Here is a 15,952-nt window from a genome sequence, read left to right as displayed (position 1 = left end):
TTTGGGGTTTTTTTTTTTGGCAGATACTGGAAGGTGGAGGGAGCTATTTTATCCACAATCAGGTGCAATGGTGTGGCCAGGGGTTGATCAACTTTCTTATGCCTAGATGTAGCCCCACACGAAATAAAAGATGGTACCTCACTTGTATTTCGTTTCCACAGATGAACGAAGGGTATTTCCAATGTCCCCTCTTCACTCCAAGACGGAGGACAAAAATAAACGAGAAACTGACTTCCATTTTGGTGTGTGTGGCTACATATACACGCTAGAAAGTCCACCATCGAAAACTGGGTTGCCAGGTCAAAATCCAAGATTTCTGCCACCATAAATACCACCAATTCTCCAAATTGAGCTTATTTAAAAATCCAACAGGTATTTGATCTCAGAACTTCACTCTTTGCTAAAGTCCCATCTAAATATCTTTTGACATGCATTTACATTTCTTCACTTAAACTGATTCCAGTCTCACGGGTTTTTGCTATGATCGTCAACAAAAACATTTTTTACTGCCAAATAATCCACTGTGTTTAGAAGCTAGTCGAAGCTTTTCTGCAGAGCATAGTTGATTTGTTTGTCAAACTTGAAGTCAGAGTCTAAAACCGTCCCGGGGTTTTTACCAGACTGCTTAAGATGTGGCTGAAGAGAGTCCAGGTTGACAGGATCAGTGGCGGCAGTTGTGCTAGGGCTAAAGACAATGACTTCAGTCTTCTCATCGTTAAAACTTAAGAAATTTGAAGCCATCCAGGCCTTAATGTCATCCAGACATTTTAACAGAGGGTGAATGGAGCAAACACTTGCTGGTTTCACAGGCAGGTAGATCTGACAGTCATCAGCATAGCAATGGAATGAAAGACCATGTTTCCTGAGGATGGACCCCAGTAGGAGCAAATAAAGTGAGAACAGAAGGGGTCCAAGAATCGAACCTTTTTTAAAATGTGCCTTCGAAAGGTTGTAAGATGAACCATAAACGCCCGCCTGAACCTTTGCTGTTTGACATTTGGTCACCGGGGGCAGTAGCGAGTTAAACATGCCTTTTAAGAGCAACACTTTGTTTTTGTTTTTTCCACAAAATCTCTTTGATCGGTGTTCTCCTAACTGAGTGTTTTGTCCCGTATGCAGGACCACTGGTTCTGGCGGATGAGGGATAACTCTGTGGTTCCCGGATACCCGATGCTCATCAGCGTGTTCTGGAGGGGCCTGCCACCCAAAATCGATGCGGTCTATGAGAACAGCGAGGACAAGTTTGTCTTCTTCAAAGGTGAGACTACCTGGTTTGTCTTCCATCACCATCATCACTGCTTGCACCAGCAGAGAGCTTTCGTGCCTGTTCATCATTTTGCTAAACACTCGTCGAAAGACGAATCATGGCGTCATCTCCGTCCCTAAACGTTCTCTTGTCCCGCCCATAAGTTCTGATCTGCTCAAGATAATTTAACAAAACTTGATACATTTGTACCACCGCTAGAAGTGTCACATAATCTTTCAATCACCCCATCCCCAAGGTCAAGATCAGAAATCAAGGTCAAAGGTCACATAGGGACTTGGCTACAGATTGCTGTAGAACAGCTTGTTGATGGGCGTGTGATGTGCCGTGCGCGGTACTCTCGTTTGTATATTCCGCTCAAGCGTTTTGATTATATTTGGAAGCAGGAAGAGATTTTCATTAGCATCACGCTCACTCAAAGCGTCGCCTTAATCCTGTCTGCGTATGAGTTTATTGGTAATCTGGGCGAGATTAAAGGACCGTTTCGCTTCAGTCTGAATAACCAACATAATCCATCAGTTCTGACTTTAAATAATGCATGCGGTGTCTTTACATTCGTACTGTACAGACCGAGCACGGAGCTTTAAAGCCATTTATGTCCAAGTTTAAGGAAAACCAGATCTTTTTGTGCGTTTGCATGAGCTCCAGCGAAGAGAGAGTCTTGATGCAAGAACGCGTCTGCAGGGATAAAAACTACAAATCCTCTCTTGAAGACATTTCTGTTGTCAACACGAAACAGTTCCTGGAAGAAACGCAGACGACTTTGATTTCACTGCCGTTTCCTCGGCTCTGCCTTCGACTCGGGCCGGGTGGATTTACCAACAGAATGTCGTTCCTTACACAAACCCACGCGGCAGATTTCCCAGAAGGTCTTACTGTGTGTGTCCCCGTTCAGAAGGAAAAGAAGTCAGTCAGGAAACTTCATAAATTGCTGCAGGTCCCTGCGAATATCCTCCGACGATGCTCGGATAGTCTGGTTTGCTCCGAGGTCACGGCTCCGACTGATTGTTTTCCCGACTCGTTAAATGTAGATTCAACGTGTTTTCTGCCGTTTGTTTCCGCTCACGCACTTCCTGTCCAAATGGAGAAGGTGCGCAGCAGATTTAAACGCAGCCGTGGAGTCAGGTCTGTTTTCTGCTTCTTTTTTTAAAACCTTTGAGCCTAACGAGAGCACAAAGGGAGATTAAGATTATTTGAACCCCTTTTGACTTTGGACCTGCGTGAAGTCCAGTCACCCCAAGAAAAAACGCCACAGCTTCACGACAAAATCACACAACATGATGGATTTGATTTAAAGGCAAAAATTATATTGTTACAGCTGCTGCATGAAGATAATACTCTATAACACTATTATTATAATATATTTATAATATATTATTGATATTATAGATATCTGGACAGTGTGAATGTTTATGATTCATTCACACTGTCCATTTATCTTCTGTATGTTTTTCAGCATTTTTCTCGTTTTCAACTATTTCAACAAATCATAAATCAAAACGTTCAGCTCTTTCAGGGCGATCCTGATATGTCTTTTGGTTTTGGTGCAACTTTAGCTTTTTGACACTTTTTATATCATAGAAAATGAATTGAGCTCATTTGACATCTTTCAAATCTTTAGATCTGTTTACAACCTTTTACTGCTCCTTTCAGCTTCTTTCAGCTTCCTTGTGCAAATTTAAACTTTGTTTCAGCTCATTTCGGCTTCTAACTTCTTTCTGCTAATTTCAGCTTGTTATGCTCCTTTCAGCTTATTTATGCAAGTTGCAGCTTTTTCTGCTATTTCAGTTACTATTTAGCTGTTGTGCTAATTTAAGCTTTTTCAGCTAATTCCACATTATTTGCACCCATTTCAACTTTTTTCAACCTAATTCAGCAAAAATGTGCTCTCTCCACTTCTTTCTGCTAATTTAAGCTTCTTTCTGTCTTTGAGCTACTTTTCTGCTTTTTTGGCAGATTTCAGCTTTTTTTTTTCAGATAATTTCCACTTTTTTGTGCTGTTTTCTGCTTCTTTCATCCAAATTGGTAGAAACATGTTCTTTCTGCTTTCATCAGCTAATTTAAGCTTGTTCTACCTTTTCAGCTGTTTTATGGTAAATTCAAGTTTTTTGTTTTTTTCCCCATCTTTCAGCCTAAATAACTTATTTACACAAATTTTAATTTGTTTTGCTCCTGTCAGCTTTTTCTGCTCTTTCAGCTACTATTTAGCTCTTTTGTTATTTTTAGCTATAATAACTTGTAAAATTATGGGTTTGTCCATATCTGAGCATATTTGAAAACAGTTATGGGCTGGAATAGAAATGTGTTAAAGCGACATGTGGTTTGGGTTTAAAGGGATATGCCAGCCATTTTGACATGTGGTTATGTGGAGCGATTATAAACATTTAATATCTTACCTGTTGCTAACGGCTTGTTTGTTTGGAGAAATGCAGTTTGATTGTCACCGGAGTGACGAGCTAATGGCTAGTCCCATAACAGCCAGTACCAAAGAGGATTGTTTCTGTATTAAACGGCTTCCATCTCCCACACAGCAGTTCATTGTAACGCCACCAGTTATTTACATATTACTCTGATTATTTGCAAATACAGATTGCATCACTTTCTGCATCCAGTTTGTAATATTTATGCTAAAGTAATGGTGTAATAAAATATTTACGGACATTTAAAGTTTCGTGAACGGCTGTGAAATTTTAGGGATTTGGGTTTAGGACGGCAAAGTCCACATTGGAAGTGGGTTTGATCGAAGTCGCTGTCTATTTCTCCAAACTGAGGTCATTCTTTGATCTACCTGCAACAGGTAAGACACTAATTGTTCATGCACATGAAACAGGAGTCTATTAGAGGCTGGTTCAGCTCAGATTCATGTTAATAGCCAATAAATAAAACCTGTAGACCGGGTAGAGAGAGGGATGGGGGCTCGGGTTGTGGTGAACGAGCTTGGATTCGTTGTTTTCGAGGGTCGGGGCGCTCCGTTGATTTCAGGGTGTTAGCCGAAGAGCCGAGGTCAGAGAAGTTTGACCCACAGCGAGCGCAGAACCGTCAGCCGAGACGTGAAATGACAGGAATTTCCTTTCCCTCCTTCTTACCGTTCAACCACCAGCCTGGACTACACGTAGCTCCTTCCTCTGCAAACGTTAGACCTTTTCAGATTAAATGACACTCAGGATTAAGTGTTTTTTGTTAAAAGGTGATCAGCTCACCTTAATGCTGAGCGTGCAGGTGTTTTGAAATGATTTTGAGATTTCTTGTGTTGAGCAGGAAACTACACTAAACACAGCTGATTTATGCTAACAGCTCTGCAATGTTAAAAGATGGATTAACTTTTTTTTTATATATTTTGCAATGAACTATGAATAACTGAGCAAACTGACACATAATTGGCTAAAACTCACTTAGTTTTGCAGATACGGAGCTAACATTTGGTGTGTTAGTAGCTGAAACGCGTACTCCAAGCTGGGTTTGTCTGTTAGCAAAATATCTCTTAAACCACTGGTCAGATTTTAATGAAGCTCTTGGAAACTAATGATTGGATGCACACTTTCTCTGAGCGCTACGACATCGTGCTACTCGTAGCTACAACTTTTTCGTCTCAACATATGCTGATGTGCATTCCTTTAGTTTTGTTTGTTTATTGCGTCGACAGGAATGCGTTCAGTCGGTCTTGTTGTAATTCTCCCCTCCCCCGCCCGGGCTTCCTCCTGCCCCACATCTCAGCTCCTCCAGTGATGGAGAAATGCATTTCCTGGAGTCACAGTGGGTCAAAAATGTGCTGTTTAACCTAATTACTCCACAGGAAGGAGGGCGAGGAGTGGAAAACTGGAGAAAATGAACTCTTCACAAGTTCAAGACGATTAGAAAATAAAACACATTACATGGTTTTATATCCCATAAAAGCCCCAGTGAGCAGGTATTTGCTTTGCTTCACAGGTTGAAAAAAGGGATTTAAATGGTCTTTTGGGTTTCCAGTTTCCCCCTAAGAGTCGTTGCCGTTTCCTTTTTATCTCAGCTGAGCAGCAACCAGCTCGGCTCGTCTGCTCTGAAAAGTTCCCAGAGTGCCTCAAAGCCCATGTGCGTGCCCTTTTTTAGATGAAATGATCTAATACAGAAACACAACAGCGTGTAGAAAGTAAACCTGCTCCTGGTGAGTGTTTTCTCCTGTTGGACGGTTCCTGGGTGTTGTCATACGTTTTCTCCTCCTGTTGTGCAGGAAAGCAGTTCTGGGTGTTTAAGGACACGGTGTTGCAGCCTGGATACCCCAAGGACATCACCCAGTTCTCCCATGGCATGCCTTCCCTGAGCATCGACGCTGCCGTGTGGTGGAAGGATGTGGCCAAGACCTATTTATTTAAAGGAGACAGGTGGGCACTCATGGAACCAGTACAGCATCGTGTCTCTGCTGTCATAGTGGATACTTTAGGGTGCTGTCAAACTAGGCAGTGACGTTATTGGGTTGACACCACCAAGGAAACACTGTTCAGCGTTACATCAATGGTTACCACAACATTCACCAACAACAACAATGAAGGGCATCATAGCTGGAGTTATACCAGAGTTAAAGAGCGCTATAAATATTGACCCAAAGGAAAACAAAGAGGCAAAGATGCACATCAGGCGAGCATGCCAAACACCCGTTAAAAAGATTCGACTTCAGCCAGAATGCAGTTTTATTGGAGCTGGAAGTGTTCACTTTACCAGTTGATGTATATTTATGTAAGGACCAAACCCTCCCCTTACATTACATGTTGAGCTTGGGGCAGTATCTCACCGGGACACTACCGGTACTCAAAACTGCACGAAAGGGTCAAGTTTTAGTTGCAGTCTCACTGAATTCTGAGTGTTTGTCACAAATGGACCAGAGAGCCGTGCAGGTGCGCAAAACGAGGATAGTGTTGAAAATCAAAACGTATTTTAATTCATTTCAATTCAAAAATACTTTATTAATCCCAAAAGGAAATTAAATGTTTAACTCGTTATCCTTGTTTCATTGAGATGTTATAGATACCGATGGCTGTAGGCAAGAAGGATCTCTTGTAAAGATCCGTCCCAAAGTGGATCCGAAGAAACTGGCCACAGATGCCGTCCGATCTGTCCACCCAGACTCGGCTGGCCTCTCGGTTCCTCCGGGCAGCAGGACTGCCCGAATGCCGGGCTCCTCCCAGAGCGATGGCCACTCTTCCCAGCTAGCTGCAGGTGCCGGGGGACGATCCTGGTTCTTCTGCTGTCTCAAGCCGTGTTTCTTGCTAGTTCCAGGATCTCAGTGGTCAGGCACTCGAGCACAACCAGCAGGTAGACGGGAATGCATCTATGGCGCCTCCTTTTCAACTCATTTGAAATTTGGGGCTGTAGCTGAGATATTATCTGAGCTTTTGAGATGTTAATTAGCTGCTCCTGGTTGTAAAAAAAAAAAAAAAAAAAGAAACACCTTGTTGTTGTGGTTATGCATCATAACAAAGGTCCAAAAGAAAGGAAAAAAAACAAGTTTCAGTAAAAATCCTCCCAGCTACACAGCATCCGATACCAGAGGAAACAATCATCCAAAAAATGTGACTTACATCCTGCTAAAGAGCAAATAAAGTTTCCAAAAGCAAAATGTCGGAATGAAAGTAACAGAGCCGCTCCAACATGCAGCCACCCTGAGCGCCGCAACTTTAGAACTAGTTCTAGAACTGATTCTAGAACTAAACTAATGTGTGCTGTGTGCAAAACTACATTCTAGACCCTGCGCATTATTTCACTGCCCACTCACGTCGGACCCACCTTGGCGGCTGCCCCCATGTGGAACGAAAAATGGAACAGATTTGTACCATTTTCAAAACGACGATTTATTGGCGGTGAGGTTTTTAGGCCTGAATATTCAGGGCCGTCACCTCCGATGTTTTCTGTCACCATACAACCTGAGAAACTAAAAAGACTATGGAAACTAAACTGAGACGTTTGAGAGAAGTTAAAGACGCTCGCAACAGTACTGCGACTATTTTGAGACTAAATTTGTTGCACAAATTCTTGGTGGCACTTTGAAAATTTGAGCGACAAGACTCCAAGTCTGAGACAAACGAGCGTTAAAATTAAGAACTTCCACTAATGTTTCAAAACTTTTTTGAGATTCCTTTGCAAACGTTCACTAACTGATCTCCAAAAGTTGCATCCCTCTGAGATACTAGCTTAAGACACCTTCAGCTCTGTTGTTAAAAAGAGCTAAAGCTGACCAGATAATCGTAGTAGGTAAAGTGCTGTAAAAACATTGGAGGACTGTAAAGTGGTCCAAAAACTCCTTAAATGTAGTTCTGTTCAATTAGTGTGCTGACCCCCCCGGTCCTTGTTTTAATCCTGACTATAAAGTACCTCTCGTACTGTCGTTAGCCTCAACCCAGATTTTGCCAGCAGTTCTAAACCCAACAGTGTTTGCTTTGTCCTCCTGTGGCTCATCATATGTTTCTGTTTAGGTACTGGCGCTACAGTGAGGAAATGAGAACCATGGACTACGGCTACCCAAAGCCCATCACAGTGTGGAAGGGGGTGCCTTATTCACCGCAGGGGGCCTTCGTCGACAAAGACAATGGTACGGTTTGTGCTGCTCGATACTCTGATTTGGCAGCAGCGACACAGCTCATATGCCAGGCAGCATTGATTTCTGCTGGTCGCTGGCACACGCTGGGAGGTAAACCAGGGTAGCATTGATTGCAATTTGTCCCAGTTATCCTCCGATTCGTAGTTGTGGGCATACGTCCACGTGGTCTGCATCAAGGGAAATTGTGTTTGCTTGTTGCAAACAGAAGAAAAGATCAACAAGAAAATTCATTTTTTTGTTTCTAAATTGTGTCCGAGGTAAAAAATAAAATAAAATAAAAAACTGATAAAATTCAAAATCAGCCCAAACTGCTCAGGCTGCCATAAAACCCAATTGTTAGCAGGAGCTACAAGGGACAAAACCATTTGGGTGCTCTTGGTTCGAGCCAACATCATGAGCGAGGAGGCAGGATTCAAGCTCTGAAGAGATCATCCTTAGACCAGTGGGATAATGTCGGGCGGAAAGAGGCTTTTGCCATCGGCTGTAGTACCAGGTGCGTTTGAGTGTGGTCTTGGCAGCGACACAGTTGGTAAAGGTGGAGCAGGTGGTCTTGAACGCTCTATCTGTGGTGAGGACTTGCAGCCAGATCTGTAGCCAGGCGTGTCTTTTAGTGAGGTCAGACGGAGCGGGCATCAATCAGAGCATGAAGGATGGATTCATACCCAGAGGGGTAATTGGTGTTTGCAGTTTTTGCTTGTGTATGTGTTGGTGTGCTCTTACTGGCCGGCCTGGCTGATTGCACCGTTTGTGTGTGTCAAGTAGCACGTTCATTGCATTGACCCAGATAGACTTAATTGCGTATGTTGGAGGTAATAACAATGTGTGATTTCAGCGCCGGAGGACTGCACTGACCTCGCTGGAGCTGATACAAGTTCTGCTCAGATTCAGTCTTCTGAATATGCCTAATGAATGGCAGAGAGCAGAGCGTGCTACTCACCTTTTTTCAGCATGCTGGAACAAACCACCAACATCCTTGGTCCAAAGGAACGTTCCTGTATTCGCCAGTTTCGATGTAACTGATCATGCTGACACTGCAGCTCGATGCATGCAGCTGAGCCCGGCATCAGGATTGCCAGATAAACATGACTATGCTCTTTGTCATCCTTCTTTTATGCACACAAACAACAGTACAATAGTTTATCGTGTCTTGTCTGGCAACCCGGCCTAACATGGATACTACAGCAGATCCATGTAAACGGGCTCTTTTCTTGTTTATTCACCACAATGAACATTGAAAAAAACAAAACACTTCCCGAGGTTGTTCTCTCATAAGCAGGGAGTAAAAGTCCAAGAACCAACAAGAAAATTAATTTGTAGTTCTGAACATATTTAGGATTTTTTTTTCTCACTTTTTGTCTCCCACAATGTTGTTTCTATCTCTTACAGATTCTGTTACAGTTACGGGAACACAGTCAGGTAATGACGTCATTTAGTGACTTGTAGGACCTGCAAATGCTGCCGTACTTGCTGCCGTAAACACCGCACCACCATATAAGTCGCATCAGTCCAAATATGTCTAATAAACTGGAAAAAACATAAATACGTCGCTTCGCCGTATAAGTCGCATCTATTATACGTCACCGCTGACAACCCGAAAACGTGGGCCGGTGTTGTGCCAAAAATCAAATGGCTGTCGCAGGAGCGTGCACAAGAGGTCTTTAACAAGAATTTAACAAGATTAACACTTAAAAACAATTATTTGTTTGCTCATAATTATAGTAAAAGTTTGTCTCAGTCTAACTTTTCCTTAATAAATGAACTTTAACGGTCAAATCAGCTGCATTTCACCTGAGTGACGTGGTGAAATGCAGCTGATTTGACGTTTGATCCAGGAGTTCTGGAGCAAGACGACGGTGGCTTTGTACGGCAAGCCAAGTGTCTCATTAATAGCCACATTTGCCCATTAATGAATCACTTGACTTGCCATATTAGTCGAGGGCCCTCTAGTGGCTGAAAATGGTAGTGTTCCATATTTTCCATGTCAGAATAAATGAAAGTGTCAGATCTCAGCCAAGAATCGGTTTATAAATATGGGGAAAAAACATAAATAAGTCGCAGGCAATCTAATTTATACAAAAAACTGTGACTTATACAGCGAAAATTACAGTACTTTCCTCATCGAGGTGATTCACTTTGTTTCCTCCGTCTATCCTCGTTTATATAAAGTACATTTTCACTCCATTCACGACAGATAAACTCTTAAAGGAGCAGATAGTTGCAAGTAGATTTACTTGATTTGATGTTTAATTATTTTCAGTTAGCTTTTTTTGTTGTCAAAAATGATCAAATTCAGCCCTGATTCCAGTCGTAATGCTAGGCTAACTGTTTGCCTAATGCTAACCACTTCTTGATATCGGTCGCTCAGGAAGTAAACTTTGGTTTGTTTTTGTTCTGCTGGGGCTTTATTCCCAGTAATTGCTGTCAGAGGTTGATTTATGTGTCCACGTTTGGCTCTTGGAATAAAACTGATGGTTCCACCTGGTATTATCTGGCAGCTGCTATGTGCTAGCTCGGTTAGCCTTGAAAGTTAGACAGACACTGTGCCAGTTTAATTAAAAATGCACGAAGCCTCATCTCCAACTCGTCTTTCCCTTCATGCCGTTTGATCACTTAGTTTCATTCAGAAATTAATATTTTACAAGTTCACTTCCTCACCGGGAACATCTCCACCTAACAAGTGATTTAAAAAATAAAAGGCACCGTCTTTCCTCCGCTGGAAATTCAGAGCGTTGCTTTCCTCGTCTTGCCAGAGAGGAGCGTCCATGAATAATAAATGGCGAGGCACAACGTGTAAAGGAGACCTGTGAGGGAGAGGAAGGCGTAATGTTTCAGCCATGTTTTATCACACGGACACATCTATGAAAGTCTCATCTGTTAGGTTTGAACGGAAAAAATGTTGAGTAACGTCTATTTTTTTTTGAGGAATTAAAACCATCTCAGTCAAAACCTGCATTAATTCTGACCAACTGTGGCAGCTAACCTTTTTTATGGTGGTTTTTATTTCCACTAAACCGTCATTTGTGGTTTAAAAGGCAGTTTTTTTTTCTGTGACTTTTTGTTTCGTTACTTTTGTGTGGTTCCAGCTGTGGGATCTGGATCGTGCATGTTTTTGCTTCTGTGACCGATATAATCAGAACCGGGGATGGTCAGGATATCTTAGCTGAAACCAAGACGGAGGATAAACAGTGGAGAAACTCGGTGTTTGGGTTTTAGGTGTTCCTGTTCTGCCTGACTGACAGGAAACCTTCAGTTTGACTTGAATGAACTCTGTTTCGGTTTAATAAAAAAAATAGAAAATAAAGCCTTGCAATCATGTAACTCCTCTGTTTTTCATCGCGGAGCCAGAAAAGGACTTGAAAATACCCTTCGTCCATCCGTCTTGTGAGCATGATACTTTGAAAAATAAGCGAGGTGGCGTAAGAAAGGTCATTATTTAAAATTGGTTAACGTCAAACTCATTGCATCTGGTGGTGGATAAAATGGCTCCCTCCACTCACCAGGATCATCACTCTGCGCCGCCTCGGACAAACAAACAAACACATGGATGTATGGATGCTACCTCTCTTCTTCTACACAGTGTAACTCCTACCAGCTCGTATATCTTGCACCAAAATCATTAAGGTTTACCGGTACTTACATTCCCTAGTGCAGAAAAACACTTAGCTCAAAAATATTCACTATGCAAATTCCTTTTTAATGGGGCACATCGGCGTACTGCTTGTTTCTGTTAATAAAATATCTCCTGAATTACTAGCACTCATTCAACCTTTATTTATACAAGTTAGTCTCATTGAGTCACGAGGACTCATTTACAAGAGGGACCTGTTTTAGACAGACAACATACAAAGTACAGACAACAATAAACTACAGTAAAATCCAAATAAAATAAAAGTAGTGTTATAAAACAATAAAATCATGGTGCCATGTAAAACAAAAACAAGAACATTATTTGCTTTGATGTTTCTATTGACCTTATCAAATGTTTAAAACCCCCTAAATAAATTAAGGTGGACAGCTTCCGTTCCTGTTGCAAGGTGTCCCAGGTTCCAGGAGCAGAGTAGGAAAAGGCCTTTTTGCCAAGTTCAGTCCGCACTGAGGGGACGCTGCAAGTAATGATGGCCTGAGAGCGCACGCCGTAACTGCACTGACGACGTGACGTGTGGGAGGAGATATAAGAAAGCATCAGACCAAGGAGTGATTTACAGATGAACATGTACCAGTGTGAGAGCCTTCGTGTAGATAATGATGACCAATGGATACAAAGTGACGTGATGGTACGATGGTTACAACCAGTTATGAGTCTTAGCGCGCCATGATCAGAATCAGAATAAACTTTATTATCATTGCACCGAGATACAACAAGAACATGTGCGTGCAGTCGTCCGAAAGATGGACGGAGTGCACGAAGCTGCTACTATGAAAGCTTTTTAGACAGCATCCAACATCTGCAAGGAGCTGGAGGGAGCATTCATGTAAATCATGTCATCATAGTCAATGGCCGGTAGGAAGGTAGCAGCTACAAGGCATTTTTTGGCGTTCAGAGTTAAGCAAGATCTATTTCTGAAAAAGAAACCCAGTTTTAATTTCAGTTTCTTTATCAAATTTTCGATATTTGGTTTAAAAGAGAGATGTGCATCAACTAAAATTCCCAAATATTTGTAAGAATCTTCAAACTCAATAAGGACACGATACATGGATGATATAGAAGGAAGAACTGCTGGCAGCAACTTTGTTTGAAAACAACATCCCCTTGGTTTTATCAGCATTTAGCACCAGTTTGCGATGGAATAAGTCCGACTGGATGATGTCAAATGCAGACTGTAGAAGCTGGAAAACCTTGGCAACTGTGTTAGCTTGACAATAAACAATTATTATCAGCATAGAAATGCAAGGATGCATCAGGAAGGTTTTGACCTACATTACTTATATAAATTGTAAAAAGAGTGGGTCCTAAAACTGAGCCTTGTGGAACACCATTAGTGACCGTTAGGTAGCTAGTTAAAGTACCGTTATGTCGAACACATTGGCTCTGACCTGACAGTTTGAAAACCAACCAACAATGTGATCTGAGAAACCAGTATCTAGGAGCCTTCATCATACTCATATGAACTCATAGTTCAAGCAAGGTCTTTGTTTAAACCTTTGGTGTTTGGGGTGGTGGGCGACATGCATTCCTTTAAGGAATGCTGGTCTATTTTGTTCAAAATGGAAATGTTTAATTTAAAATAAGAACTAAAAGACCAAAAACAGAGAAACTGGTAACCGGAGGAAGTCAGTCACTTAATTTATTTGTGATCTAGAGTTCTATCAAACTAATTGTGTTTCACCTTGTGTGTCTATTATTGATAAAATGCCTCGGAAAGATGAAAAATAACTTACAGCTAAAGTTATTACTCCCTTAAAATAAGAGTTTAAGATCAAGATAATTATTGTAAACTATTGCTGATGGGTGTAGATTATTGACTGTTTATGTGTATTTTCCGTTCACTTTGCACTTTGAGTTCACCTGTTTTTTGTCTCCATGCTTCAGGTTTTACGTACTTCTACAAGGGGAAGGAGTACTGGAAGTTCAACAACCAGCTCCTGCGGGTGGAGCCGGGCTACCCCCGCTCCATCCTCAAAGACTTCCTGGGCTGCGAGCTGATGCCCGTGGACCCCGGCCGCTCGCCAGCCGACGACGGCAGCTCGGACGTGGTGATCGAGCTGGACGACGCGGCCAGCACGGTGAAGGCCATAGCCATCGTCATTCCGTGCGTGCTGGCGCTGTGCCTGCTGGTGCTGGTCTACACGGTGGTGCAGTTCAAGCGGAAGGGCACGCCGCGCCACATACTGTACTGCAAACGCTCCATGCAGGAATGGGTCTGAAACGGTGGACGGAAAGTGGAGACGAATCGGGACAACAGCCCTCGCTTTTACATAAAAAGGAGGACGGCTGACTTTGGACAGCTTTAATAAAACCCACGGCCTTGCCTCGTCCTCTCGGGGGAGGGGGTGTGGGGGGGGGTCTGATCCCTTCGTTTGGACCTGCAGAAACAGACAGACGGTCCGACTGTGATTTGTTCTACAAAAGGTGATCCCAGAACTGAAGGCTGACTCTGCCTGCCCCCCCCCGCCTTTTTAACAACTTGGAGGCAAAAAGGGATCTTTGCCAGAAAAGAAAGGACCTTTGGTCTCGGGGGGGGGGGGGGGTGTCAGCATCTCTTTGTTACAGAAACTTGACTTCCTGTTCCCTTCTGTTTTATTTTTCTGCCCTGTCTGCTTTTACTCAGAGGTAGGACGTTCTGGGGGGGACAGATGCCCCCCCTCAGGGCACTGCGTTGTCAGCTCTCATATCAGGTTGTTGGCAAACAACAGTTTTCTATTTTCCCATCGGGGGTGTTCTCTCCCAAGCTCCCCATCTTCTTTAAAAATCCCATCAGATCACCATCATCAAACCAAATGTCCCTTTTTTTTTATTTTAATTTCCACTTTTAAGCGTTTGATTTGAGAAAGGAAGTCTTCACCTGTCCCTTTAAGACCAAACTAAACCAAAAGACGTGAACTTCTCTCCAAAGAGAATCACTTTTTTAATCTTCACTTTATTTTCCTTCTCTGGATCTTTGCAGCGATGAAGAGTCGGGGAGCTCTGACTGTTGTGGCGGTCTGTTTAAGACACAGGGGCCAAATTATACCGCAATATTTTAACTCGCCTTAATCATACGTCATACTACTTATGCTTGGTTTCTGGATTTTTATTCTTTTTTTGTCTGTTTTTTTTGTATACTGTTTTTGTTTTTCTTTGTGAAAGAAGCTAACTAAGCGCTTCTTGTGGTTGGTATTGTATGTTTTATTACAGAATCCTCAGCACTGGCTTGCTGAGATAATCTGGACGGAGTATACAGTCGGGTCAATGTACTGACGTTAATGTACTGTAATGTTTTAAGGGTCTGGAGTAAAGCCACTAGTTTGTGTTAAGATATTTGCTAATTTTATTTTCTTCCATTTAGGTTGGGCAATAGGCTAAATTTTGTCATCGGCCATCAGTCCAGCGATTGGCGATATATTAGATAAAACGTTCTTAAGCTTTTTTTATACACCTGTCAAAAGACAAACATATTACAGTATCAAAGTTCGTGCTTTAATCCAGGCAACAACAAAAAATCAACAATGTTAGGTCCTCTGGGTGGTTTCTTTTTCTTATTGAGACTTTTCGTCCTTCATCCAAAGGACTTCATCAGTCCGAGGAGCTACAAACTCAATCCCACAAGCAGCACACTCACATAGTGGACCAACCAGTTTGCTGGTGATAAGTGGTTTCTGGGGAACCAGTGCCAGTCCAAGCTTCCATGGTCCTCCAATTTGGTCTGGGGCCCTCTATTTCTGCTAATAATGTGGATTACTGCAGTCAACAGTCAGATGATCAGATTATTCACCCACCTAACAAACTCATTGCAGCTCTGACAGCCCTGTTTACATTATCTTGTATGTATATATCATAGTGGTACTAAAAGTAACAAAATAAAAAAAACACCAGTATGCAATGTATTTTACAGCAAAAATGTCATCTGGTTTATTATCTTTGGTTCCAAAGAACTGCAGCAGTAATGTTCAAAATAATTTGTAGTGCAAGATCAACAACAGATAAAATAACTTAGATGCATAAAAATAAATTAAATTGAGCAAATAAAATAAAGAAATACTTAAATTGTGTTAATGAACAATTACTTGAAACAACGTAAAATGGTTTTAAAAAAATAAATTTAAAGTTGAATAATTAGTTCTTAAACTATGTAAATTATGCAATAATTTGCAAAAGCTGAACTTAAAATATTGAATAGAATCATATAGAAATGATTATATAATAAATAAATTAAAAAATTCAATTCCACTTAGGGGGGCCCCCTAGTGGCCCCGGGGCCCTAAGCAGCCGCTTAGTTTGCTTATGCCTTGTGGGGAACACCCTCTCCCTCGTCGTCTCCTCTGAAACAGTTTAAACCAAAGTGGTTCAAAACATCAAAGTTCATGCTCAATAATCCAGGTAGAAAAATCCAAAGTTCAGTCAGGTCACCTGGACGGTTTTGGAATGGGACTGAGTTTATTTGTGGCTCCTCGAACTGATGAAGTCCTTTGGATGAAGGTCG

At 42.0% G+C, this 15,952-nt stretch overlaps 1 protein-coding gene across 1 annotated transcript in view; it reads left to right on the top strand.

The window, feature by feature from the left end:
• LOC119426686 (matrix metalloproteinase-16) overlaps positions 1 to 13,787 on the top strand; it is a 93,646-nt gene extending 79,859 nt beyond the window's left edge. The window contains exons 8-11 of the mRNA XM_037694265.1: positions 1,120 to 1,258; positions 5,472 to 5,622; positions 7,708 to 7,823; positions 13,363 to 13,787. Coding sequence (XP_037550193.1) covers positions 1,120 to 1,258; positions 5,472 to 5,622; positions 7,708 to 7,823; positions 13,363 to 13,697 — 741 coding nt within the window. The 3' untranslated portion in view covers positions 13,698 to 13,787. The remainder of the gene's footprint in view (positions 1 to 1,119; positions 1,259 to 5,471; positions 5,623 to 7,707; positions 7,824 to 13,362) is intronic.
• The last annotated feature ends 2,165 nt before the right edge of the window (positions 13,788 to 15,952 follow it).

The sequence above is a fragment of the Nematolebias whitei genome, chromosome 20 (genome assembly GCF_014905685.2).
Source record: "Nematolebias whitei isolate Nwh7 chromosome 20, NemWhi1, whole genome shotgun sequence".
In the NCBI taxonomy this organism is placed as follows: domain Eukaryota; kingdom Metazoa; phylum Chordata; class Actinopteri; order Cyprinodontiformes; family Rivulidae; genus Nematolebias; species Nematolebias whitei.
The sequence above is the reverse complement of the archived record's forward strand: the minus strand, read 5'-3'. Positions and strand labels throughout refer to the sequence as shown.